Consider the following 19,899-nt stretch of genomic DNA (forward strand, 5'->3'; position numbering starts at 1 on the left):
CTGGAGGTTACAAAATTTGTGAGAACATCAGATCTAAACCCAGGCCCATATGGGGAGAAGAAAGAGTCTCAGGGAAAGAATTCCTGGATCCTTAAAACAAACAGAGAAAGGATGGGATGAGGTGGGGATGCGGTAGGGATGGAAGGGGGAAACGCAGACAATCTGTACATTGACAGCATGATTTTAAATGATGGATAAGATCAGTCATAAGTAAAAATCAGCCCAAGGAAATATTTATCTATATTTGATTGCTGAAAGTGTTCTTTAAATGCCCCAAATCCATTCCAATTTACAGAAAAGACAAGATTATAACATGATCATATTTAAGAAAGTGCAAACTTAATCAATTTTATGGACTCTGTCTAAAGTAAGTATATGTAAACCAAAAGATGGTCTGCAATAAATCTACAAAAAGGCAATCGGGGATAAGGCTCAATCTTCTGTAGCATTTCTTCAGTGTCATGTGGGGAAGAGTCTGCAGTATACAAATATAAATAAACATTTTGGGCACCAAAGAAATGTACTGTTATGTGACAGGCAAGGAGAGTTTACCAGACTGCTCCTTGGCCAGGGTGACATAATGTTTAGAACTTCACAACATACTTTATTCTGAATTCAAGTTCAGCAACCAACCCCCAGTATAATCACTTAGACCCCCAATCTCATTGGATTCACCAATGGCCCGGAGAGAAGTTTTCCCTGTGAGATTCAGCAGGCCTCCTCAGACCAATCTTTATCTTGGGTCTATCCAAAAAGAGGGCCCAGGTTCCGGGTCACATCAAACCCTACCTTGAATCCCAACCTGCCCCTAACCTTGGTTGGTTTACAGCCCTTACTGCTTTCCTCACAGGTTTTTGACCTTTAAAGGGTATAGACTCAGGCATTTTAGTGTGTATATCTGCTGCATTGTGAATATTGTTGTACAGTAGATACTTAATGGTTGAATATATGAAATGTCTGGTATTTCTCTTTAAGCCATCTCAAGCCAACTCCCCACACTCTATTCCTTTATGACCATTCTGATCTGCTTTCAACATCCCAGTCCAGACATTCCCAGTTTCTCTGTTTATAGTGCACTTAGTATCTCAGCAATTTTTTACAGCACCTGTAGGTCAAAATAAATACCTAACACATATACATTTTAAGTACCTCATTCCTAACAACTTAGCAACCACTTAGAAAAAAATAATACACACAAGTTGAAGGAAAAAATATATAAACAAATACTTGTTTATATTTTTTTTCCTTAATAACCACAAATAATGATTAAGGGGATGTGTGTGCCTGTTGGACACTGCACAACTTCTCAAACTTGGAATCCAACACTGCTACCCTCATTTCCTCTTCGGGGCTGATTTCCACACAGTACTTACTTTTTCATCAGAGGGACCTCCTAAAACCCAGCTTCACAAAAATATTTTGTCATCAAAAGGACTGTTGCAACAAACTAATGTTCATATTATGAATTAGTTTGAGCCAGTAGTTTGCATAGTATATGAGAGATATTGAATGTGGTTGTGTTTTCCTTAAAATTTTAAAACATCCCAGTGCGCCTGGGTGGCTCAGTCGGTTGAGCATCCAGCTCTTGGTTTTGGCTCTGGTCAGGATCCTGGGGTTGGGATCCTGGGGACCTGGGATCTAGCCCCATGTCTGTGCTCACCCCAGAGTCTGCTTCTCCCTCCCCTTTTCCTCCTCCACATGCTCTCTCTTTCCCCCTCAAATTATAAAATCTTAAAAAAATTTTTTTTTTAAAAATATCCATGGTATCCCTGAGAATTTGCACCTTGGCACAGTTTGGGAATTATGGCCCCAGTCACCTCATGCCCACCTATATTACTGAGTCTATGTAGTGTAGATGAGTGGACTGTGTAATCAAAAAAAAAAAGTGTGGTAGGAATGAAGTTGTGCTAATGCTGGAGCCTAGGCCTAAAGATGTCTTACAACTTCTCCTTTCACCCTCTTGGATCATTGCCTTAAGTAACACCATGCTACAAAGAAGCCCTGTCATTGGGACATCTGGGTGGCTCAATCGGTTTAGCATCTGCTTTCAGCTCAGGTCATGATTCCAGGGTCCTGGGATGGAGCCCTGTGTTGGGCTCAGCAGGGAGGCTGCTTCTCCCTCTCCCCCCTGCTCATGCTCTCTCTCACTATCTCTCTCTCAAATAAATAAATAAAACCTTTAAAAAAAAAAAAGAAGCCCCATCAAGCCAGCACATACTGTTGCTAGACATGTGAGTAAGGCCATCTTGGGCCATTCAGTTATTTCCAGTCACCCACTGTGTATTCACAAATGAGCCCAGGTGAGACCAGTGAAAGAACCATCCAGCCAATATGCAAAAACACAAGGAAAAAACACATATCACTTTGTTTGGGGGTTATTCATTATGTAGCAATAGACAACTGAAGAGCAGAAGAAGTATTTCTCTCCTCCATGCTGGTAGGGTTTTTTCCTACCTCTTTTATGGCCCTTCTCACAAATTACTACCTTGCTTTCTGGGTATGTGTCTTCTGACCGCTACCAGACTATAATGTTACTGAGGGTGAAACAATTTATTGGCCTTAGATTTCTCCTAAAGTACTATACTCAGAACTGTAGGTAGTAGATGATGAGTCCGTTTGCAGAATAAGTAATGGCTCCTTGGAATTCAAATCCCAGAGGAATTTATTATAAGGCAGTTTTCATTGTGAGAGCGCTTAGAGAGCCACTGTCCTTCCTTAGCTCTGTCCCACATGTATATGGGTGGAGGTGAGTCCAGCATTGAAAGGCATCTCTAACAGGACACATTCAGGGATTATTCCATCACACCTTCCGTCAGTGCCTCACATTCCTGTCCAACAGAACATGCTTCTTATTGGTTAATATTTACGTCTCCTTTTGCTTCTCTAGCCACACATTCCTATATATAACCTAAAATGAAAACATCACCAAGAGCCCAAACTACTAAAGACATGAGCCATTCTAATCATCCATCCCTTTAGGATCCTTAGTACTGTATCCCCCTTTCCTTTTCTCTCACATTTTTATAAAGATAAAACTAGATTTAAATAGACACCAAGGAAGGGCCATATGCACCCCAATGTTCATAGCAGCGATGTCCACAATAGCCAAACTGTGGAAGGAGCCGAGATGCCCTTCAACAGATGAATGGATAAAGAAGATGTGGTTCATATATACAACGGAATATTACTCAGCCATCAGAAAGGATGAATACCCACCATTTGCATCGACATGGATGGAACTGGAGGGGATTATACTAAGTGAAATAAGTCAATCAGAGAATGACAATTATCATATGGTTTCACTCATATGTGGAACATAAGGAATAGCATGGAGGACCATATGGGAAGGGAGGGAAAACTGAATGGGAAGAAATCAGAGAGGGAGACAAACCATGAGAGACTCTGGACTCCAGGAAACAAACTGAGGGTTACAGAAGGGAAGGGGGTGGGTGGATGCGGTAACTGGGTGAGGGATATTAAGGAGGGCACGTGTTGTGATGAGCACTGGGTGTTATACACAACTAATGAATCATTGAACACTCCATCAAAAACTAATGATGTATTATATGTTGGCTAATTGAACATAATAAAAAAATAAAATAAATAGACACCAAATATGGCTTTGGGGAAGGTGGAGAGAGTCATAAAAGGACAGGTTTTGGAATGTAAGTGTAACCAAGGTACAAATAATGATTGCTGCTCCACTCTAGAGTGAACATTTGCATTTGTGTGCCAGAAATACCAGAAAGAGCTGCAGACTGGCCTGTCCCCCTGTAGAGCTACAAACCCATCCCCATTTTGTATCCAGAGGTTCCTTAGTTCATTAGGTGTCTGTGGGACGTAGCTGGCGGAGGGATACAGCATCTAAGTAGAAGCTGCCCCGGCGAAAGTTGTCTAACAATCAGAACCCAGGGGAAGTCTCCAGCTCCTGTAGCAGTCACAAGTGCTAGACAACAGCAAGTCCTTTATCATCGTAGAGTTGGGGTGGGTTGTACTTCCTTCAATGTTAGGCTCAGTGGAGAGGCTTCTGGCTAAACTGGCCATGGTCCTTGGAGTTGTCTTTTCAATTCCTTGTCGCCTCCCAGATGTAAAGCAGTTAGTTTGAGCTATGACCTGGGGAAACCCCAGGTGTGGTTTAGGCTCCCATAAAGACCACATGAGATTGGAAAAGGAGGCTGGTGGGGACACTGTCTGCAAAGGTTGGGTTCGGAGGTTACTAGTAGACATCAGAGTTCTCCTTTGGTTTCTGGGAAGGGGGTAAGGTAGAACCCTCATCTGAAGGGTTCTTCAGGAAAAGGCAGCCATTCCAGCATTATTTTCAGTTGAGGAGCCTCTACATTTAATAGGCCTGAGCTAAAATGGCCCGTCTGTCTCAATCAGATATTTACCATGACCATGAGCTGGAACCATCTCCCTGGACCTCCCAGTAGTTCTTTTTCCTATGACAGTGGGGTCCTTCCCATCTGTACTTGCTTAACTAGAGGAAATTACTTCAGTAACATCCAAAACAAAGACGATCTCTTTAAGGTGACTCACTTTTATTCTATCATCCATCATTAATCCCAGAATAATAGTCTACTCATCCTACACTTACATAATTAAGGAAATCCTCCTACATTATTCTTTACATAATAAGGGGTCATTCACCTTGACTTCTGACCCTGCCCAACTTGAAACACCCAACAAAGTTGAAAGAACAAAGTTCCCTAAGTGGGGGGATCCTACACATTTTATCTCTGTCTGGGTACCCATTTAGTAGAGCACTTTGGTAGACTTGAAAATTGCAGGTATCCCCTACTTTTTGCAAGTTCAAGTTATGCCACTTTGGTTTTATGAAAGACCTACATTAGTACAAGTATACCTCAGAAATATTGCGGGTTCAGTTCCAGACCACTGAAACAATGAGAATATCACAATAAAGTGATTCAAGTGAATTTTTTGGTTTCCCAATGCATATACAAGTTATGTTTACACAATACTATAGTCTTTTAAGTGTGCAATAGCATTATATCTGAAAAAAGTACTTACCTTAATTAAATACTGCTAAAAAATGCTAACCATTAATAAAAAAATTTCAAAAAACCCAAAGATACATACCTTGTCATCACTGTCTACAAAAGAAAATACAGATGGACATAAATATTTAAATGTAATATATTTTTGGAACAACATGGCCTAGTTGGACATAGAAAGATATAATCCAAAGGAGGTGAAGCCAACTCAAACGTGCATTCAAGAAGGAGCATAAAGAAGTAATTTAATATTCCTAGGATCTGTTTCCACCTAACAAGTAGCTGAGAAGGGAAAAGCCCTTGGTATACGGACCCAAAACATTTCCGTAATGAGGCTTACTCATTTGTTAACAAGTAACGCATATTTTTGAAAATTTCAAAATGTCATAATTTATTAGTGTTGCTTTTGGAAGGATGGATTTCATGAGGCATCCAATTATGAAATAAAATTTCCCACCTGGTGAGAAAAAGGCTAACCCATCATCTGCGCTTTCAGCAACTTATCATCACAGATCACCACAACCAATATAATAATAATGGAAAAATTTGAAATATTGAAGAATTACCAAAAGGTGACTCAGACACGAAGTGAACAAATGCTGTTGGAAAAATGGCGCTGATAAAGTTGCTTGACACAGGATTGCCACACCTCCAATTTGTAAAAACCGCAATACTTGCAAGGAGTAATAAAGCCAAGCGCACTAAAACAAGGTATGCCTGTAAATAGTTCCCTGAGAAATCTGAAGAGGATTTTCGCTTAAAAAAAAAAAAAAAGGCAAAATAGCTTTCACTGTTTTGCCCCGAGCTCCGGTGGAGGTAGTACGCCTAGGAGAAGGGAAAGTGGCACCACCCAGCTCCTTCCCTGGGAACTACACTCAGCATGAAGCCGCCGTAGATTTGAATTGTGTCTTTGAACATCTGTGCCTTTTTTCTCCATGTATTTTGTTCATCTCTTAACAAGATGTGTCCTAAGGTATGAGAAAAGCCTAAGAGAGATTATTTTTCGGGTTTGGGACCACTGAAAAATTTTTCCATAATAATTAACGGTAATTGTTTCTTCCCTTTATTCACTTCAGCTGAGGAAAGACTTCATAGGACTCTCTCCTTTCGGATCTGGGTGTATGGGGGGGGGGGGGCTTGTAGTCTTATCAGCTATGCAAGTTGAGTATGGAGGAATAGGGATGAACAGGAGGGTCAGTAGGATTGGCTCTATGTTTAAACGCCCGAGCTGCTCATGAGCTTTTCCAGTACTTGTCAGAATAATCTCCATTAGCAGTATCCTGGTTGGGGCAAAGTTGTGACCAGTCTAAAAACTGTCTCCCATCCAAGTACTAACCAGCCCCACCCTGCTTAGCTTCCGAGATCAGACGAGATCGGGAGCGTTCAGGGTGGTATGGCCGTCTCGTCAAAGTAATTAAAATATCCTTACACTTAATTGGTTAACTCAATCAAAAAACATTTATGCATACGTATTTAGGATTGGGACGGGTCAAGAAATTAAGTGAAACGTGAGATATCCTTGTAGTGGTAGATCCAAACTCATTAAAAAGGTAATTTCATAACCAGGGATGGGAGTGGGAAGGTGGAGTCTCCCAGGCAGGTTCCTGGAGAAGCCAGGCTTGGGTTCTGTTCCAGAAGTGACTCCAGCGAGAAAGGTTGGGTGATAACCTTAACGTTTCAATCCATTTCCTACTGGTACACCTTTACTCCAACTTTTTACAGGTTTTTGTTTTTGTTTTTGTTTTTTTACAGGTTGGTTACACGCCGCCAACCTTCCTCCTTTCGCTACTCCGCCCTAAGCTCCGGCACTTTCACGGCCCGCTCCTTCAGCCACGCCCCCTGCTTCTGGACCTAAGTTCGGACCAATACAGTTGCACCCCACGGGTCACGGGACCAGAGAGGCCAGCCAATTGGAGACCAACTATAACCGCAAAGAGGAGATGTCTTTTAGTGGTACCTTTGGACCAATGAGGAGCAATGATTATGCACCTGCTCTGGGCGCGTAACGGAGGACGCGCGGCTTCCTGAAACACGTGACCAGTGAGCAGAAGCAGCCTAGCCCCACCTCCTGGTCTGGAGGTAACGCGATGGGCCACGCTTCCAATGGCTCGCAGAACCTCTCGTCACGTGCAGTTTTTGCAGGCCCAGCGGCCTCCGGGAAGTCATGTGACAGTTGACGTTACCGCGGCGCTCCCCAATGGAAAAAAAGAGCTGCCTTGGCAGGACCAAGAATTGATTTGTCGCCACTAATAACAGCACGGCCGGGGCGGGGATAACCTATCACGTGCTTGCGGGACGGAATCGGGCGGGGTAGGCCACTGGTTGCGGGGCGAGCTGGGCGCGAGGCGCGCAGGCGCCCTGGGCACCCGGTAGCGGCGGCGGCGGCGGTGGCTGCGGAGACGGCAGCGGCGGAGAGCCGGATCCTTGGCTGGAGCAGGAGGCGGTGGTGGGGGCCATGGCGGCAGACGGAGAGCGATCCCCGCTGCTCTCCGAGCCCATCGACGGTGGCGCCGGCGGCAACGGATTAGTGGGGCCGGGCGGGAGTGGGGCTGGGCCCGGGGGAGGCCTGACCCCCTCCGCACCACCGTACGGAGCCGGTAAACATGCCCCGCCCCAGGGTAAGCCGGGGTGGGTCCGAGGTGTCCCGGGGGTGCTCTGAGACGCGGGAGGGGGCGGGGCCCAGGGCGGAGGCGGGGCCCAGGCGCCAGGTGCGGAGTAGCTGCACCTGTGACTGGGTGAAGCTCTCTTCCTTTCGCAATTGCCACGGAGCTTGGGAAAGGAAGGGGCTTCTGGGGAAGCTGATCGAAGCACGGATTATAAGCCCGTCGAGCTAGGTCAGAAGGGTTGAGGACCAAAAAGAGTTCCCTGACCCTTTGGAGCATTAGTGGGGGTGTCTGCAAGTGATGCCACTCTCCTTTATACTTTCCAGCATTTCCCCCGTTCCCTGAGGGACACCCAGCCGTGTTGCCTGGGGAGGACCCGCCCCCCTACTCACCCCTGACCAGCCCGGACAGTGGGAGTGCCCCCATGATCACCTGCCGAGTCTGCCAGTCTCTCATCAACGTGGAAGGCAAGATGCATCAGCATGTAGTCAAATGTGGCGTCTGCAATGAAGCCACTGTGAGTTATACATATCTATGAAATGGGCCCTGTTTCCTAGATCCTCTTTCTGATTCCTGGATTCTAGACCCTTGACCTTCAGGTGTTAGCTAAGTGATAGTCATGAAACCCCGGTTTCAGTTCCAGGAGTCTCACACCGCCATTTCCCCAGAAGCCACTCACCAAAGCTAATGTTTACCGTCCTGCACCTTCACACCTATCCTGGATACTTAAGCCTAGTCTTTATTTGCAAATCTCATGCTATATGCTTTTCTTTCATCTCTCTGTCCCGGCTAAGACCTTATCTCTCTGATCTCTCCTCAGAAGGTGTTTTTGGAGGAAATGGAAGGGATTGGAATTAGAGGTTTGCTTACCGATGTCCTCATTATTCTCTAGCCAATCAAGAATGCACCTCCAGGGAAAAAATATGTTCGGTGCCCCTGTAACTGTCTCCTTATCTGCAAAGTGACTTCCCAGCGGATTGCCTGCCCTCGGCCCTACTGGTAAGAGGCATAAGGTGGGGAAAGGCATCAGTGGGAAAAATTGGAAAGCCGTAAAAGGGATGAATGTTTGCAGAGAATGTAAAGGTGAGAGAGCCTGGTGTTTATTTAGAAGGAAAAAAGACTGCGGACCATTGTACCTTTAGAATGCTATAGCCATCTTACTCATCTCACAATAAAAAGATTGGGATGAAATGGTGTCTTATAGGAAATAGAGAGTCTAAGGGGCTGGGTGAATTAGCATGAGATAAAAGGGAAATTAGAGACCTGAAGTTTAAGCAGTGTTATTCCTCAATTCCCTGGGGGTAGTGTTGGGGTGGGGCGGGGTACATTACATGTACAGAGAAGTAGAGGAACTTAGGCAGGGAATGGGGGATGTGAAGGAGGGATAGTGTGGAAACCTTTAGGATTAAAAATTATTTAAACATAGTCATTTTCTCCTTTATAGCAAAAGAATCATCAACCTGGGGCCCGTGCATCCAGGACCTCTGAGTCCAGAACCACAACCTATGGGTGTCAGGGTCATCTGTGGGCATTGCAAGAATACTTTCCTGGTGAGGAGGAGTATTGGGAAGCCTTGAGAAGGAGGGGGAGAAACAGAAGTAATCATAAATGTATTTTTGAGTTATGATAATGAATCCTAAGAAGGCTTGTTCTAATTTCCCTTATGTTCCATTTCCTACCCTCCCCTGCCCCAGGGCCTTCACTGGACATGACCCTGCTTTTGTTAATTGGTTTCTTCCTTTTTTGTTCTCCATAGTGGACAGAGTTCACAGACCGAACTTTGGCCCGTTGCCCTCACTGCCGGAAAGTGTAAGTGATTGGAGAGTGGCATTGTTGAGCTGGTAATTGTTAACATGTGCAGGAAAACCTATAGGGCCATTGCAAACATCCATCCATTTGCCTCCCCACAGGTCATCTATTGGGCGCAGATATCCACGAAAGAGATGTATCTGCTGCTTCTTGCTTGGCTTACTCTTGGCCGTCACTGCCACTGGCCTTGCTGTGAGTAACCTTGATCCAACCCCTCTCGTTCTTCAGCCTCATCTCCATAGCCTAAGATTGGGGAAATGGCTACCCTAAAAACAGTGAAAGAAACTGAGGGATTTTTGTTTATTTTGTCTTGTTTTAATATCTAGGTGAGCTGAAGTCGAAGGTAACGGATAATCTTCATTGTTACTATGGGAGTAAAAAACAGCCATCTTCTTTATGCAGAAGATAGGGCAATGGAGAAGTGGGTTAAATTAAGAGTTGCTGTTAGGAAATCTGGCTCGCCTGTCATACACTAAGAAAAACTGACAAATATGTGGGATTGTATGACTAATGTACCTGCCTAGGGGAAGGGAGCAGAACTGGGCCTTTAAGAAGGTCCCTGAAAGTGGATACACATGGATAGGGGACCAGGGATTGAAGCTTCCATTCTGTTACTGGGGTTTCTAGAAAGTGGTCAGAGCTCAACAGTAACGCCATCTTTCTTCCTTCATCAGTTTGGCACCTGGAAGCATGCACGGCGATATGGAGGCATCTATGCAGCCTGGGCACTTGTCATCTTACTGGCTGTGCTGTGTTTGGGCCGGGCCCTTTATTGGGCCTGTATGAAGGTCAGCCACCCTGTCCAGAACTTCTCCTGAGCTCCACGAGGACCCACAGACTGTGCCTGGCCCCTCCCTGGTGGGGACAGTGACACTACAAAGGGAACTGTGGTAAAAGGCTCCCGAGGCTTCTGTAAGGAGAGCCAAGCAGCTGCCTTCCTTTTCCCTGGGGAGAGGTAGGAAGGAACCAGGCCCTCACATAGGTTTGGAGGGGTAGAGACCACTGCTGGCCATCTGCTTTCCTCCAAGGGCTGCTGTGTTTAGGGTGAAATAGGCAGAATGTTGCCCCTAAACCTGGGTCCTAAAAGAGGGTTCTAGCCTAGTCCTTCCTAATATGCTCCCTGAGAGCCATTCCTGTCCCTTAAACATTCCAGGGCAGGGTGGCCATGGGTAGCCCTGGGGGTTCCCTCCCTCTTGTGCACCATTAGGACCTTGCTGCTGCTATTGCACTTCACCAGGGGCTGGCTCTGGCCTCAGTACCCTCAGTCTCCTCTCCCCCCATTCCGTGTCCTGGGGGGGTGGGGTCAGCCGCTGCTCTGTACAGAACCACAGGAACTGATGTGTATATAACTATTTAATGTGGGGTATGTTCCCTTAGTCCTGTATTTCCCTTAATTCCTCCTTCCAACCTTACCCCCTAGTTGCAGTATTTAACTGGGCTGGGTAGGGTTGCTCTGTCTTGGGGGAGGCTAGGGATCCATCCTGTGCTTGTAAATAAATAAGGTCATGACTATCCTTTTCCAGTTGTTTATCTTTATATGTGAAAAAACGAGGGGAATTTGTAGCCCCACAAAGGGGTAGAATACAAAGACAGCAAGGCTGGAACTATGGCTCTTTATTTTCATGTGGACAATTCAAAATCATCAGTAGCTTTTGTTTAATGTAAAAAAAAAAAAAATTGGGGGTTTAAAGAAAAGCATCAGTAGGAGACTGGCTGAAGGATTCGTATTTTTAGAAGGGAAATACAGTGCAGATATCTCTAGAGAGCAGTTTTTAAAGAAGTTTGGGGAGGTTAAGTTTTAAAGCTAGCTTGGGGGGCTTATTTCCCAGGTTTGAAGTAATTTGGGGGCGGTGTCACAGTGCTAAGTATAAGGTGATAGGGCAGTGGTCACTGCCCAGGGCCTTGGAACGGATCTTGCTGTCACACAATGCAGGTAACAGAGAGTGAGACAACAAAAAGTAATCAAGGCGCCAACCGACATTTTTGGATCGAGCATTCATCATGTAGGTCCAAAAGGTATAGGCATAGGCCGTGTTGGGGTAGAGGTGCCGGAAGCTGTCAGCCAGTGGCACGGCCTGTAGTAATTCCCCAAAGCCTTGACGCTCTTGTGGAGTGAAGCCCGCATTCTTTTTGTTTCCCTTGGGGTTGCGAAGGTCGATTTCTTCATGAGCCACATTGAGGTCCCCACACAGCACAAGGGGCTTGCGGGAAGCCAAACCCTTCAGGAACTTGCGAAAGGCTTCATCCCAGCGCTGCCGGTACTCCAAGCGTACCAGACCTCGGCCTGCATTAGGTACATAGGCTGTTACTAGCACAAACGTGTCAAATTCAGCCACGATCACTCGGCCTTCCTGATCATGTTCCTCCTCACCTACAGAAACGATGAAACAAAATCAGCATAAAAAAGTGTAAGGGGTGGCTCAGTCGTTAAGTGTCTGCCTTCAGCTCAGGTCATGATCCTGGGGGGGTCCTGGGATCAAGCAACGCGGGAGGCCTGCTTCTCCTTCTCCCACTCCCCCTGCTTGTGTTCCCTCTCTCGCTGTGTCTCTCTCTGTCAAAGAAAATCTTTTGAAAAAAGTATAAGAAAAGGGAAAGTAAAGAAACATTAGGGGCTGGAGTGGGGTATTAGCAATTGGTTTGGAAGAGTTCAGGGATTAGGAATCAACAGGGTCTCACCAATGCCATAGGAGACTTTGAGGGGGCACTGGCGGGAGAGCAGGCCCACACCACTGTACCCTTCCTTGTCTGAAGGAGCTGACCAGTACTGATGGGATAGTCCAGGTAACTCTTGAAGTTCAGCTGGTAGTTTGTTCTCTGAACATTTGGTCTCTTGAAGGCAGAGGATATCTGGGGCTTCTTCCTTTACCCACTGTGAGTGAAATGAAAAGTAGGAAAAGTACTGTCAATTCAGACATTTACTGAAGACTCTGTGCCAAGTACTAGAGCTACACTGCTTAGACACAGTCACTGCTTAAGTTTAAGAGTCTAGTAAGCATGGGGCGCCTGGGTGGCTCAGTCGGTTAAACGTCTGCCTTCAGCTCAGGTCATGATTTCAGGGTCCTGGGTGAGCCCTGGGTTGGGCTCCTTGCTCAGTGGGGAGTCTGCTTCTCCCTCTCCGTTTGCCCCCCCACCGCCCCGCCTTGTGCACTCTCTCATAAAGTATTAAGAAAAAAGTCTGGTAAGCACAACATCTAAACAACTGGAAAAAGATAAAATGAGTGTTACATTCAATACTGAAGAGATTGTATTTTTTCATAGGCAATGGATGACACGTAAGACTTTTAAGCAGTGTTTTTACAATTTTAAGTAAACTCTGGGCCACATGTGGGGCTCCAACTCACGACACCCCAACTGAACCAGCCAGGCACCCCTAAACAGTAATTATTTAAATGGAAGATATACTGGAAATGAAATGAAGCAAGTCCAATAACAAGGTTTTTTTAACATGCTGGGAAAGAGATGAAGCCATTAATTAAAACAATGGAAATGGAGTTGAAAAAATGGACACTTGAGAAATACAGTAGTTCTGGGGCGCCTGGGTGGCTCAGTCGTTAAGCGTCTGCCTTCGGCTCAGGTCATGATCCCAGGGTCCTGGGATCGAGCCCCGCATCGGACTCCCTGCTCCCCGGGAAGCCTGCTTCTCCCTCCCACTCCCCCTCTCGCTGTGTCGCTCTCTATCAAATAAATAAAATCTTAAAAAAAAGAAAGAAATACAGTAGTTATAACTTGGTGAAACCCCCTCCTTTTAACTCACAACCCCCCCCCCCCCACACACAAAGGAAAAATAAAACCTACATGTTGGGACTAAAATGGGAAAAGGTGGTTAAATCCCAAGATCATGCAATATTAAACAATGTCCCTTTCCACTCCCTGTATTCCACTCACATCTAAACCTTTCTTCTTAATCCAGGCCCGAAGCCCATCCACATTCCAGGAGCAGATCTTGAGAGTGGCCGATTTACCATTGGGCGAGGTTTTCTGATCTGGGGGGTCCTCATACAGGACTGGCCCCTCTCCTGCCTCTTTTTCGTTTTTCTTTGTTCCCACCTTACTCTTCTTGGCTTCTGGCTCTATAAAATAATACACATTTATAAAAAGTTGTCAGAAAGCAACTTTGATCCGATTTACTATAGACCCACTGAGAGCCTACAGTTGCTGCGACTTTACAAACTGCAAGAACAGAGTAGGTTCCCACTTCCCGTTCACCGAAGGAATCGGAAACACCCCCACGGCAGTCTCTAGGGAGAGGGGCTCATTTCGTTCTCTTACCAATCTTAGGTTCTTCCCCGTCTTCTGCCACAGCTCCCTTTTTCCCACGCTTCGGCATCACTGTAACGAACGCCCTCCTGAACTTGTACCACGTCGCCCACCGAAGCAGTATTTTTACCGCGTTACCTGCACACGAGAGGTCGTGAAACCAGCTAAGGCTGGGGAAAGACTCTTCCCTCGGGCGCCCCCGAACTAGGTACCACCTTTCAAACCATATTATCTCTGAACCCTTTCCCCGCCTCCAGGCACCACAGGCCCTCCAGCCCCTCACCCACAAGACTAGATCATTTCAGGGTGCCTTGAGCCGTCCTCGCGAGATCTGTCCTCCGGCCAATCGAGGGCCTTAATTTAGGCTTCTGACTTAGGCTTGCGGATCAGACGTCCAAGAAGCCCCTCTGCTGGGCAAACAAGAGCAACCCTGTATCTGACCTGCTCGGGACTCAGCCTGGCTCCTCCTTACCCGAGCACAAAGAGTCGTGCACGCTGTGCCCCACGTGGGTACCTGGAGTGGTCACGTGACACGAGGAACGCGAGTGACTGGCCTGTCTGTGACCACGTGACAGAGAGGCTCGGCCTTCCCCGCTCCCCGCCTCCAAGTCTCCAAGGGACTGAAGGCCCCCAGCCTTTCATTCTTGGGCTGTTTATCGGTGTGCCAGATGCACGACTCATTCTGCCACCCCGACCGAAGATTCCCAGTGCTGGGCAAGACGGAAAAAAGTCAGTGAAGATGTCTGGGCTGAGCCACGGGAGAGAAGTAAGGGAATGGATAGGAATATAAGGAGCAGATGCCGGCTCAGCATCCCTGGCAGTTAGGAGGACAGGTTCTTGAAGGGGCCTTGACGGGGGCGGGGCTGGCGCGAGCGCGCGACCCGCGGGAGTTCTTTGGGGTTAGCCTGGGGCGCGCCGGTGCCCGGCACCTGGGGCCTGTAGTCTTCCTGTGCGTTCCGGAATCTGCGGCCCCGCGCGGCCTGGTGAGGGCTCCCGGGCTCCAGTGGTAGCTAGCCCTCCCTTGTTTTCTCCCCGGCTCGGCCATGCCGACGGTGCTGGGGTTTGAAGGCAGCGCTAACAAGATTGGCGTGGGAGTGGTCCGGGATGGCACGGTGCTGGCGAACCCGCGGCGGACTTACGTCACGCCTCCGGGCACAGGTGCGTGTGTGGGGAACTTAGAGTTCAGCGCGCGCTTCTCCGCACGGCAGCACCTTCCATCTGCCTAAACGCTAGCAAAGTAGGGCGTGGAGCGCATTGTCCCCTCGTAGAATTTTTGATCCGAGGCTCCGAGATTTATGTGACAGTATTAACATCACAAGGCTGATGGTTAGAAGAGTCGCAGGCACTTGGACCTGTATCTTCTGGGTTTGTTTTGCTTTTATTGAGCGCCTTTTATATGCTAATCGGCTGCTGGATACAAAAGTAGATGTTACGAACTGCTATAGAGTCGGACATAGAAGCAAAACTTTACAGTATGAACAGTATAATGTAGATGCAATCACAATTATCTAGAATGAGAAGAAGTGTAAAGACTTCCACCTTGGGTGTTAGGAACAGCAATATTTGTGTTCAGTATTTGGTTTTGGACTTACGTTCCTTACTCTTTAAATGGAAATAATAATACCTGCATTATTGGGTCTTGAGAAATAAATGAAATTACCAAACATATTGCAGCTTTTAACAAATATTATTTCTAAGTTATTATGTTGTATTTTGTCTACCCTCCCCTAAAATTCCTGTATATAAAGGAGAAGAGAACTGACTAGCTTATACCTGAAAAACCTCCCTGAACAGGTGATGTTGTGACGGGTTACTCGTTAGAAAAAATATGTATCTTATGTTTAGCACTCACTTTTCTAGGCATTTTGGCACCAGGAATACAAAGATAAATAAAATAGCCAGTGCTTTATGATACTCATGGAAACTGGGAAGCTACAAATAATTCTCTAATTCTTACATATCTAATTCAGTGTTTAAAGTATAATCGTGTGAGCGCCTGGGTGGCTCAGTTGGTTAAGCGACTGCCTTCGGCTCAGGTCATGATCCTGGAGTCCCGGGATCGAGTCCCGCATCGGGCTACCTGCTCAGCAGGGAGTCTGCTTCTCCCTCTCCTGCTCCCCCCTCTTGTGCTCTCTCTCTCACTCTCTCTCTCAAATAAATAAATAAAATCTTAAAAAAAAAAAAAGTATAATCATGTGATCGTGCATGGGGTTTGTAGGGTCACAGAGATCACCAAAGGGTATTAGGTAGGTATCACTCGAATTGAGTCCTGAAGGCTGAGTTGGATTTGGGTATGAAGAAGAGCATTTCTGAGAGCTGATAAGCCTAGCTAAACAGGCTAGAAAGAGTGTATCTGAAAACCTGGAAGACAAGATGCTTGAGGAGAGTGAGAGGGACTCTTCTACACTGTGTAAATGTTAAAAACAAAATAGCCAGTTGTTTTACCAGTAAAATGGGTTTATTCAGGAATAGTAGAGAATTGCAATTTGGTCAGGGAATCTATGGCAAAACCGTAGACGAGTCTGGAGAACAAGCAAAAGGGGTAGTTGGGAGGAGCTCTAATTTAAAAAAGTCCATTGATGGGGTGCCAGGTTGGCTCAGTCAGAAGAACATGTGACTCTTGATCTCGGAGTTGTGAGTTTAAGCCCCATGTTGGGTGTGGAGATGACTTAAATAAGACATAAAAAAAAAAAAAAAGTCTTAAAAAGTCCATTAAAGTAAACCGAGAATTCCAAGTGTAGTGGCTTTTCATTGGCTGGAAAATCTCTTCCTCTTGCTGGGGTGGTAAGTTATAGGCTTCTTCCTGTTGGGAATGCAAGGTATATTCTCTTCCCATTGGGGTCTGCAATTGAGAAGGAGTGGTAGGGTGTGAAAGCTTCCCCTTCTGGCCTCCTGACTCCATTTTAAATGAGATTTCTTTTACTCTGTTTCACAGCTACTTAAACAGCTGCTTTTGACATCTCCCTACCTTTGCTATAGAAAAACCCTATGATCTCTGACCTGTGTCCATCTCCTAGGATTCCTTCCAGGTGATACTGCTAGGCATCACCGAGCTGTTATCCTGGACCTGCTACAGGAGGCACTGACAGAGGCTGGATTAACCTCCCAGGATATTGATTGCATTGCCTACACGAAAGGTATAACTGGGAGAGTGGTTGACAATGGAAGAATATACCTGGAGCTTGGCTAGGTTAGAATAGCCCACTGTTCTCCTCTCCTACCACCAGTACCCCTACCTCACCTCTCACATCCCTTACTTTCCCCAGCTCTGGTTTTCCCATTGTCCATAGGATTGTCCATAGGATTTAACTCCCATTTCTGTCCCCCCTAGGCCCTGGCATGGGTGCCCCACTGGTTTCTGTGGCTGTTGTGGCCCGTACTGTGGCCCAGCTGTGGAATAAGCCATTGCTGGGTGTGAACCACTGTATAGGCCACATTGAGATGGGCCGCCTTATCACTGGAGCCACCAGCCCAACTGTGCTGTATGTCAGTGGAGGAAATACACAGGTATTTGGAGTACTTCATCATTCCCTCTTGATTTCTAAGGCACTGTACCAGCAACTTTCATGTGGTACCTCAGTGGTGGTAACTGCAAGAACAAAGCTGGGCTCATCTGAACCTAAAATGTTATACGCTAGAAAACTCACAAGAAAGTTTGCAGTATTGCAGATTTGGGCAGGATGATCACAACGTTGGATGGCATTCATTCATTTTTTCATTTATTTATTTATAAGATTGTATGCATTGATTTGAGAGAGAGAGCATGAGCAGGGGAGAGAGGCAGAGGGAGAGGAATCTGCTCTGGGAATCCTCAGGGTACATATAGGCTTCTGAGATAAGAGCTATGAGAAAGTACCTATTCAGGGTTTGGGTGAGTTCTTTTGTTCCATTTCTTATTGGAAGCTGCAGCGGCCATATTGATCCTCTGCTATGTTCTTCCCCAAAGCCAAATACTCCTCTTTACAGACTTGAGGTTTCATGGACATCCTCATCACCCTTAGGTGATTGCATATTCAGAACATCGTTACCGCATCTTTGGGGAAACCATCGATATTGCTGTGGGTAATTGTCTGGATCGTTTTGCTCGAGTGCTGAAGGTAAGCCACGGGGGCTAGAGAAAACATAAGGTGTGGATAAATTCTGGGGAGCCATGGAAACGGAAGTAGAAAGTAGTAAATTAGCTTCTTTTGCTTCCTGGATATCTGACTCCATCCTCTTTTTCCTTCTGCTAGATTTCCAATGACCCAAGTCCAGGCTACAATATTGAACAGATGGCAAAGCGGTAAGGGGACATAAGGTGGAAGGAGGCTGACTGGTGGGGCTTCCGGGATTTCCCTGTATATACAGTAAGGAGGTTTGGGAGGGCTTTGGAGGGTGAGCAGCCAGCTGACTAGAGGCTTGGTGCCTTGTACACTCACTCCCACATAGAGGCAAGAAGCTAGTTGAGCTGCCATATACAGTAAAGGGGATGGACGTCTCATTCTCGGGGATCCTGTCTTTCATTGAGGTGAGTGTGGGACCGGTGAGGAGAGAGCACTGTCATGCTTTTCAGTGAGGCATATCTGTTTTGTTCACCACTGTATTTCCTGCCTGTAGTTTAGTTCTGGTCTATGTTAGATGCTGAATAAATTCATTTAGCAGATACTTATTAAACATTTTCTGTGTGCCAGCCACTGTTTTAGGCAATAGCAATACAGGATAGAGCAAAATAAAAATCCCTGTGTACTTGGAGCTTACATTCTAATGAGGGAGGGGGGTGACAAATAAAGAAATAAGCCGGGGGAAATAATAAAATAAAAAGGGTCAGCTAGTGATAAGTGTTATGGAGAAAGTTAAGCCGAGTAAGGGGTTGGGGGATTGTGGGTGCCAGGGCAGGCATTTGTAATTATTGAATCCCGAACGAATGTTGCCCGTTCTATGGCTCAGTGCCAGTGAAGAGCAAAGTGTGATGTAGACAGACTGGTAAGTTGAACTGTGGTGAGACACGGTGATCCTCCAGGTGCACTAATTTTTGCTCTCATGTCATCCCCAAACCACAACTCCTTGTTTTATTTATTTTTTTCATCTTTAATTATAGGATGTAGCCCAGCGGATGCTGGCCACAGACGAATGTACTCCTGAGGATTTATGTTTCTCTCTGCAGGTAATGGGATAAAAAGCTGGGAGAGAAAGTTGGGACTGGAGGAGCTTTTATATAGTAGAGCAGAACTAAGCTGGGCTCTCCTCTGGTGTTCTCATTTTATCTGTCGCCCACAGGAAACCGTGTTTGCAATGCTGGTAGAGATCACAGAGCGAGCCATGGCACATTGTGGCTCTCAGGAGGCCCTCATCGTGGGAGGTGTGGGGTGTATGTATCTTTGAACTGTGCCCCTCTTTTCCTGTTCTTGGACATTAGCGTCTCCCTCCTACTAGTCTAAATCTCTTAAGGGTTTGGGGAAATTAGAAGTTTCTTCTTCCCAACCCTTGCCCCTTAAACCCCTACTTCATTTTTGTAAGTAAACACACATGAGGTGTGTTTGAGGTGTACAGCTGAATCATGCGGAAAGGGCTAAAACCAAGGCAACCCAACCCCCTACCTCTTCATAGGTAATTTGAGGCTACAGGAAATGATGGAGACAATGTGCCAGGAACGTGGAGCCCGGCTTTTTGCCACAGATGAGAGGTAAAGGTCCTTTCCCTTTCTTGATTTCTTCTTTTTTTCTCCAATGACTATGATTCTCCACCTGTGAATCCCAAATTTCTTATCTTTTTTCTTCCCAGATTCTGCATTGACAATGGAGCCATGATAGCTCAGGCTGGCTGGGAGATGTTTCGGGCAGGGCACAGGACCCCCCTCAGTGATTCTGGGATCACACAGAGGTGTGTACCCTTCTGGAGGGGGTAGATAGGATTATATGGGAGGTAGGCAAAAATCAGCAGGGAAGAGGGTCCAGAATCATGAGGGCAGAGAGGAATGGAAGAAACTAAGGGGTAGCTGTCCACCAAGTTTTCCGTGTTTTTTCACAGGTATCGGACAGATGAAGTAGAAGTGACCTGGAGGGACTAACGAGGTTAACAGGATCAGAGTAGATAGTGCCCTAAGTGGAGCCTCCAGGAACTTGGGCCTTAATCTCTGTCCTGACCTGGGTGTCCTGGCAAGGCTGTGGACTCCTGTCTCCCATCCTTTGAAACTCAAGTTGACTCAGCAATAAAATATTTTTGGTTTGGTATGTTGGTAA

At 46.2% G+C, this 19,899-nt stretch overlaps 3 protein-coding genes across 8 annotated transcripts; 2 read left to right on the forward strand and 1 right to left on the reverse strand.

Moving 5' to 3' along the window:
• The first annotated feature begins 7,064 nt into the window (after nucleotides 1–7,064).
• PIP4P1 (phosphatidylinositol-4,5-bisphosphate 4-phosphatase 1) lies at nucleotides 7,065–11,624 on the forward strand. Of its 3 annotated transcripts, none has more exons than XM_034993603.1 (7): nucleotides 7,283–7,630; nucleotides 7,942–8,132; nucleotides 8,508–8,614; nucleotides 9,060–9,165; nucleotides 9,372–9,424; nucleotides 9,526–9,616; nucleotides 10,099–11,624. In XM_034993603.1, the coding sequence occupies exons 1-7, from the start codon at nucleotides 7,468–7,470 to the stop codon at nucleotides 10,240–10,242; spliced, it is 855 nt and encodes a 284-aa protein (XP_034849494.1). In that variant the 5' UTR covers nucleotides 7,283–7,467; the 3' UTR covers nucleotides 10,243–11,624. The 3 variants fall into 3 exon arrangements, with proteins under 3 accessions (XP_034849496.1, XP_034849494.1, XP_034849495.1); XM_034993604.1 differs by having other exon boundaries at nucleotides 7,285–7,609; XM_034993605.1 differs by having other exon boundaries at nucleotides 7,065–7,630; nucleotides 9,526–10,941.
• On the reverse strand, nucleotides 11,024–14,195 carry APEX1 (apurinic/apyrimidinic endodeoxyribonuclease 1). Of its 4 annotated transcripts, none has more exons than XM_034993601.1 (5): nucleotides 14,154–14,195; nucleotides 13,694–13,819; nucleotides 13,310–13,494; nucleotides 12,101–12,293; nucleotides 11,024–11,795 (listed from the first exon to the last, which is right to left on the reverse strand). In XM_034993601.1, the coding sequence occupies exons 2-5, from the start codon at nucleotides 13,749–13,751 to the stop codon at nucleotides 11,278–11,280; spliced, it is 954 nt and encodes a 317-aa protein (XP_034849492.1). In that variant the 5' UTR covers nucleotides 13,752–13,819; nucleotides 14,154–14,195; the 3' UTR covers nucleotides 11,024–11,277. The 4 variants fall into 4 exon arrangements, with proteins under 4 accessions (XP_034849492.1, XP_034849489.1, XP_034849493.1 ...); XM_034993598.1 differs by having other exon boundaries at nucleotides 14,123–14,179; XM_034993602.1 differs by lacking the exon at nucleotides 14,154–14,195 and adding an exon at nucleotides 13,969–14,116.
• Nucleotides 14,196–14,554: 359 nt separating this feature from the next.
• On the forward strand, nucleotides 14,555–19,899 carry OSGEP (O-sialoglycoprotein endopeptidase). The gene is made up of 11 exons (XM_034993597.1): nucleotides 14,555–14,839; nucleotides 16,699–16,818; nucleotides 17,013–17,188; nucleotides 17,683–17,778; nucleotides 17,914–17,963; nucleotides 18,110–18,188; nucleotides 18,759–18,824; nucleotides 18,938–19,028; nucleotides 19,268–19,343; nucleotides 19,442–19,540; nucleotides 19,688–19,899. Exons 1-11 carry the CDS (start codon nucleotides 14,725–14,727, stop codon nucleotides 19,725–19,727), a joined length of 1,008 nt encoding a protein of 335 aa, XP_034849488.1. The 5' UTR covers nucleotides 14,555–14,724; the 3' UTR covers nucleotides 19,728–19,899.

The sequence above is a fragment of the Mirounga leonina genome, unplaced genomic scaffold, assembly GCF_011800145.1.
Source record: "Mirounga leonina isolate KUSES-001 unplaced genomic scaffold, KU_Mleo_1.0 Mir_91, whole genome shotgun sequence".
Taxonomy (NCBI): domain Eukaryota; kingdom Metazoa; phylum Chordata; class Mammalia; order Carnivora; family Phocidae; genus Mirounga; species Mirounga leonina.

Bases quoted from the DNA above. Each gene is read 5' to 3' on its own strand.
- PIP4P1 (XM_034993603.1), top strand. From the start codon at position 7,468: ATGGCGGCAGACGGAGAGCGATCCCCGCTGCTCTCCGAGCCCATCGAC. The intron at 8,615-9,059 runs GTAAGAGGCATA...TCTCCTTTATAG, and splicing joins GCCTGCCCTCGGCCCTACTG to CAAAAGAATCATCAACCTGG. The intron at 9,425-9,525 runs GTAAGTGATTGG...GCCTCCCCACAG, and splicing joins TGCCCTCACTGCCGGAAAGT to GTCATCTATTGGGCGCAGAT.
- APEX1 (XM_034993601.1), bottom strand. From the start codon at position 13,751: ATGCCGAAGCGTGGGAAAAAGGGAGCTGTGGCAGAAGACGGGGAAGAA. The intron at 13,495-13,693 runs GTAAGAGAACGA...ATTATTTTATAG, and splicing joins CGGGGAAGAACCTAAGATTG to AGCCAGAAGCCAAGAAGAGT. The intron at 12,294-13,309 runs GTGAGTGGAATA...TTTCACTCACAG, and splicing joins TTAAGAAGAAAGGTTTAGAT to TGGGTAAAGGAAGAAGCCCC.
- OSGEP (XM_034993597.1), top strand. From the start codon at position 14,725: ATGCCGACGGTGCTGGGGTTTGAAGGCAGCGCTAACAAGATTGGCGTG. The intron at 14,840-16,698 runs GTGCGTGTGTGG...TCCATCTCCTAG, and splicing joins CGTCACGCCTCCGGGCACAG to GATTCCTTCCAGGTGATACT. The intron at 17,189-17,682 runs GTATTTGGAGTA...CATCACCCTTAG, and splicing joins TCAGTGGAGGAAATACACAG to GTGATTGCATATTCAGAACA.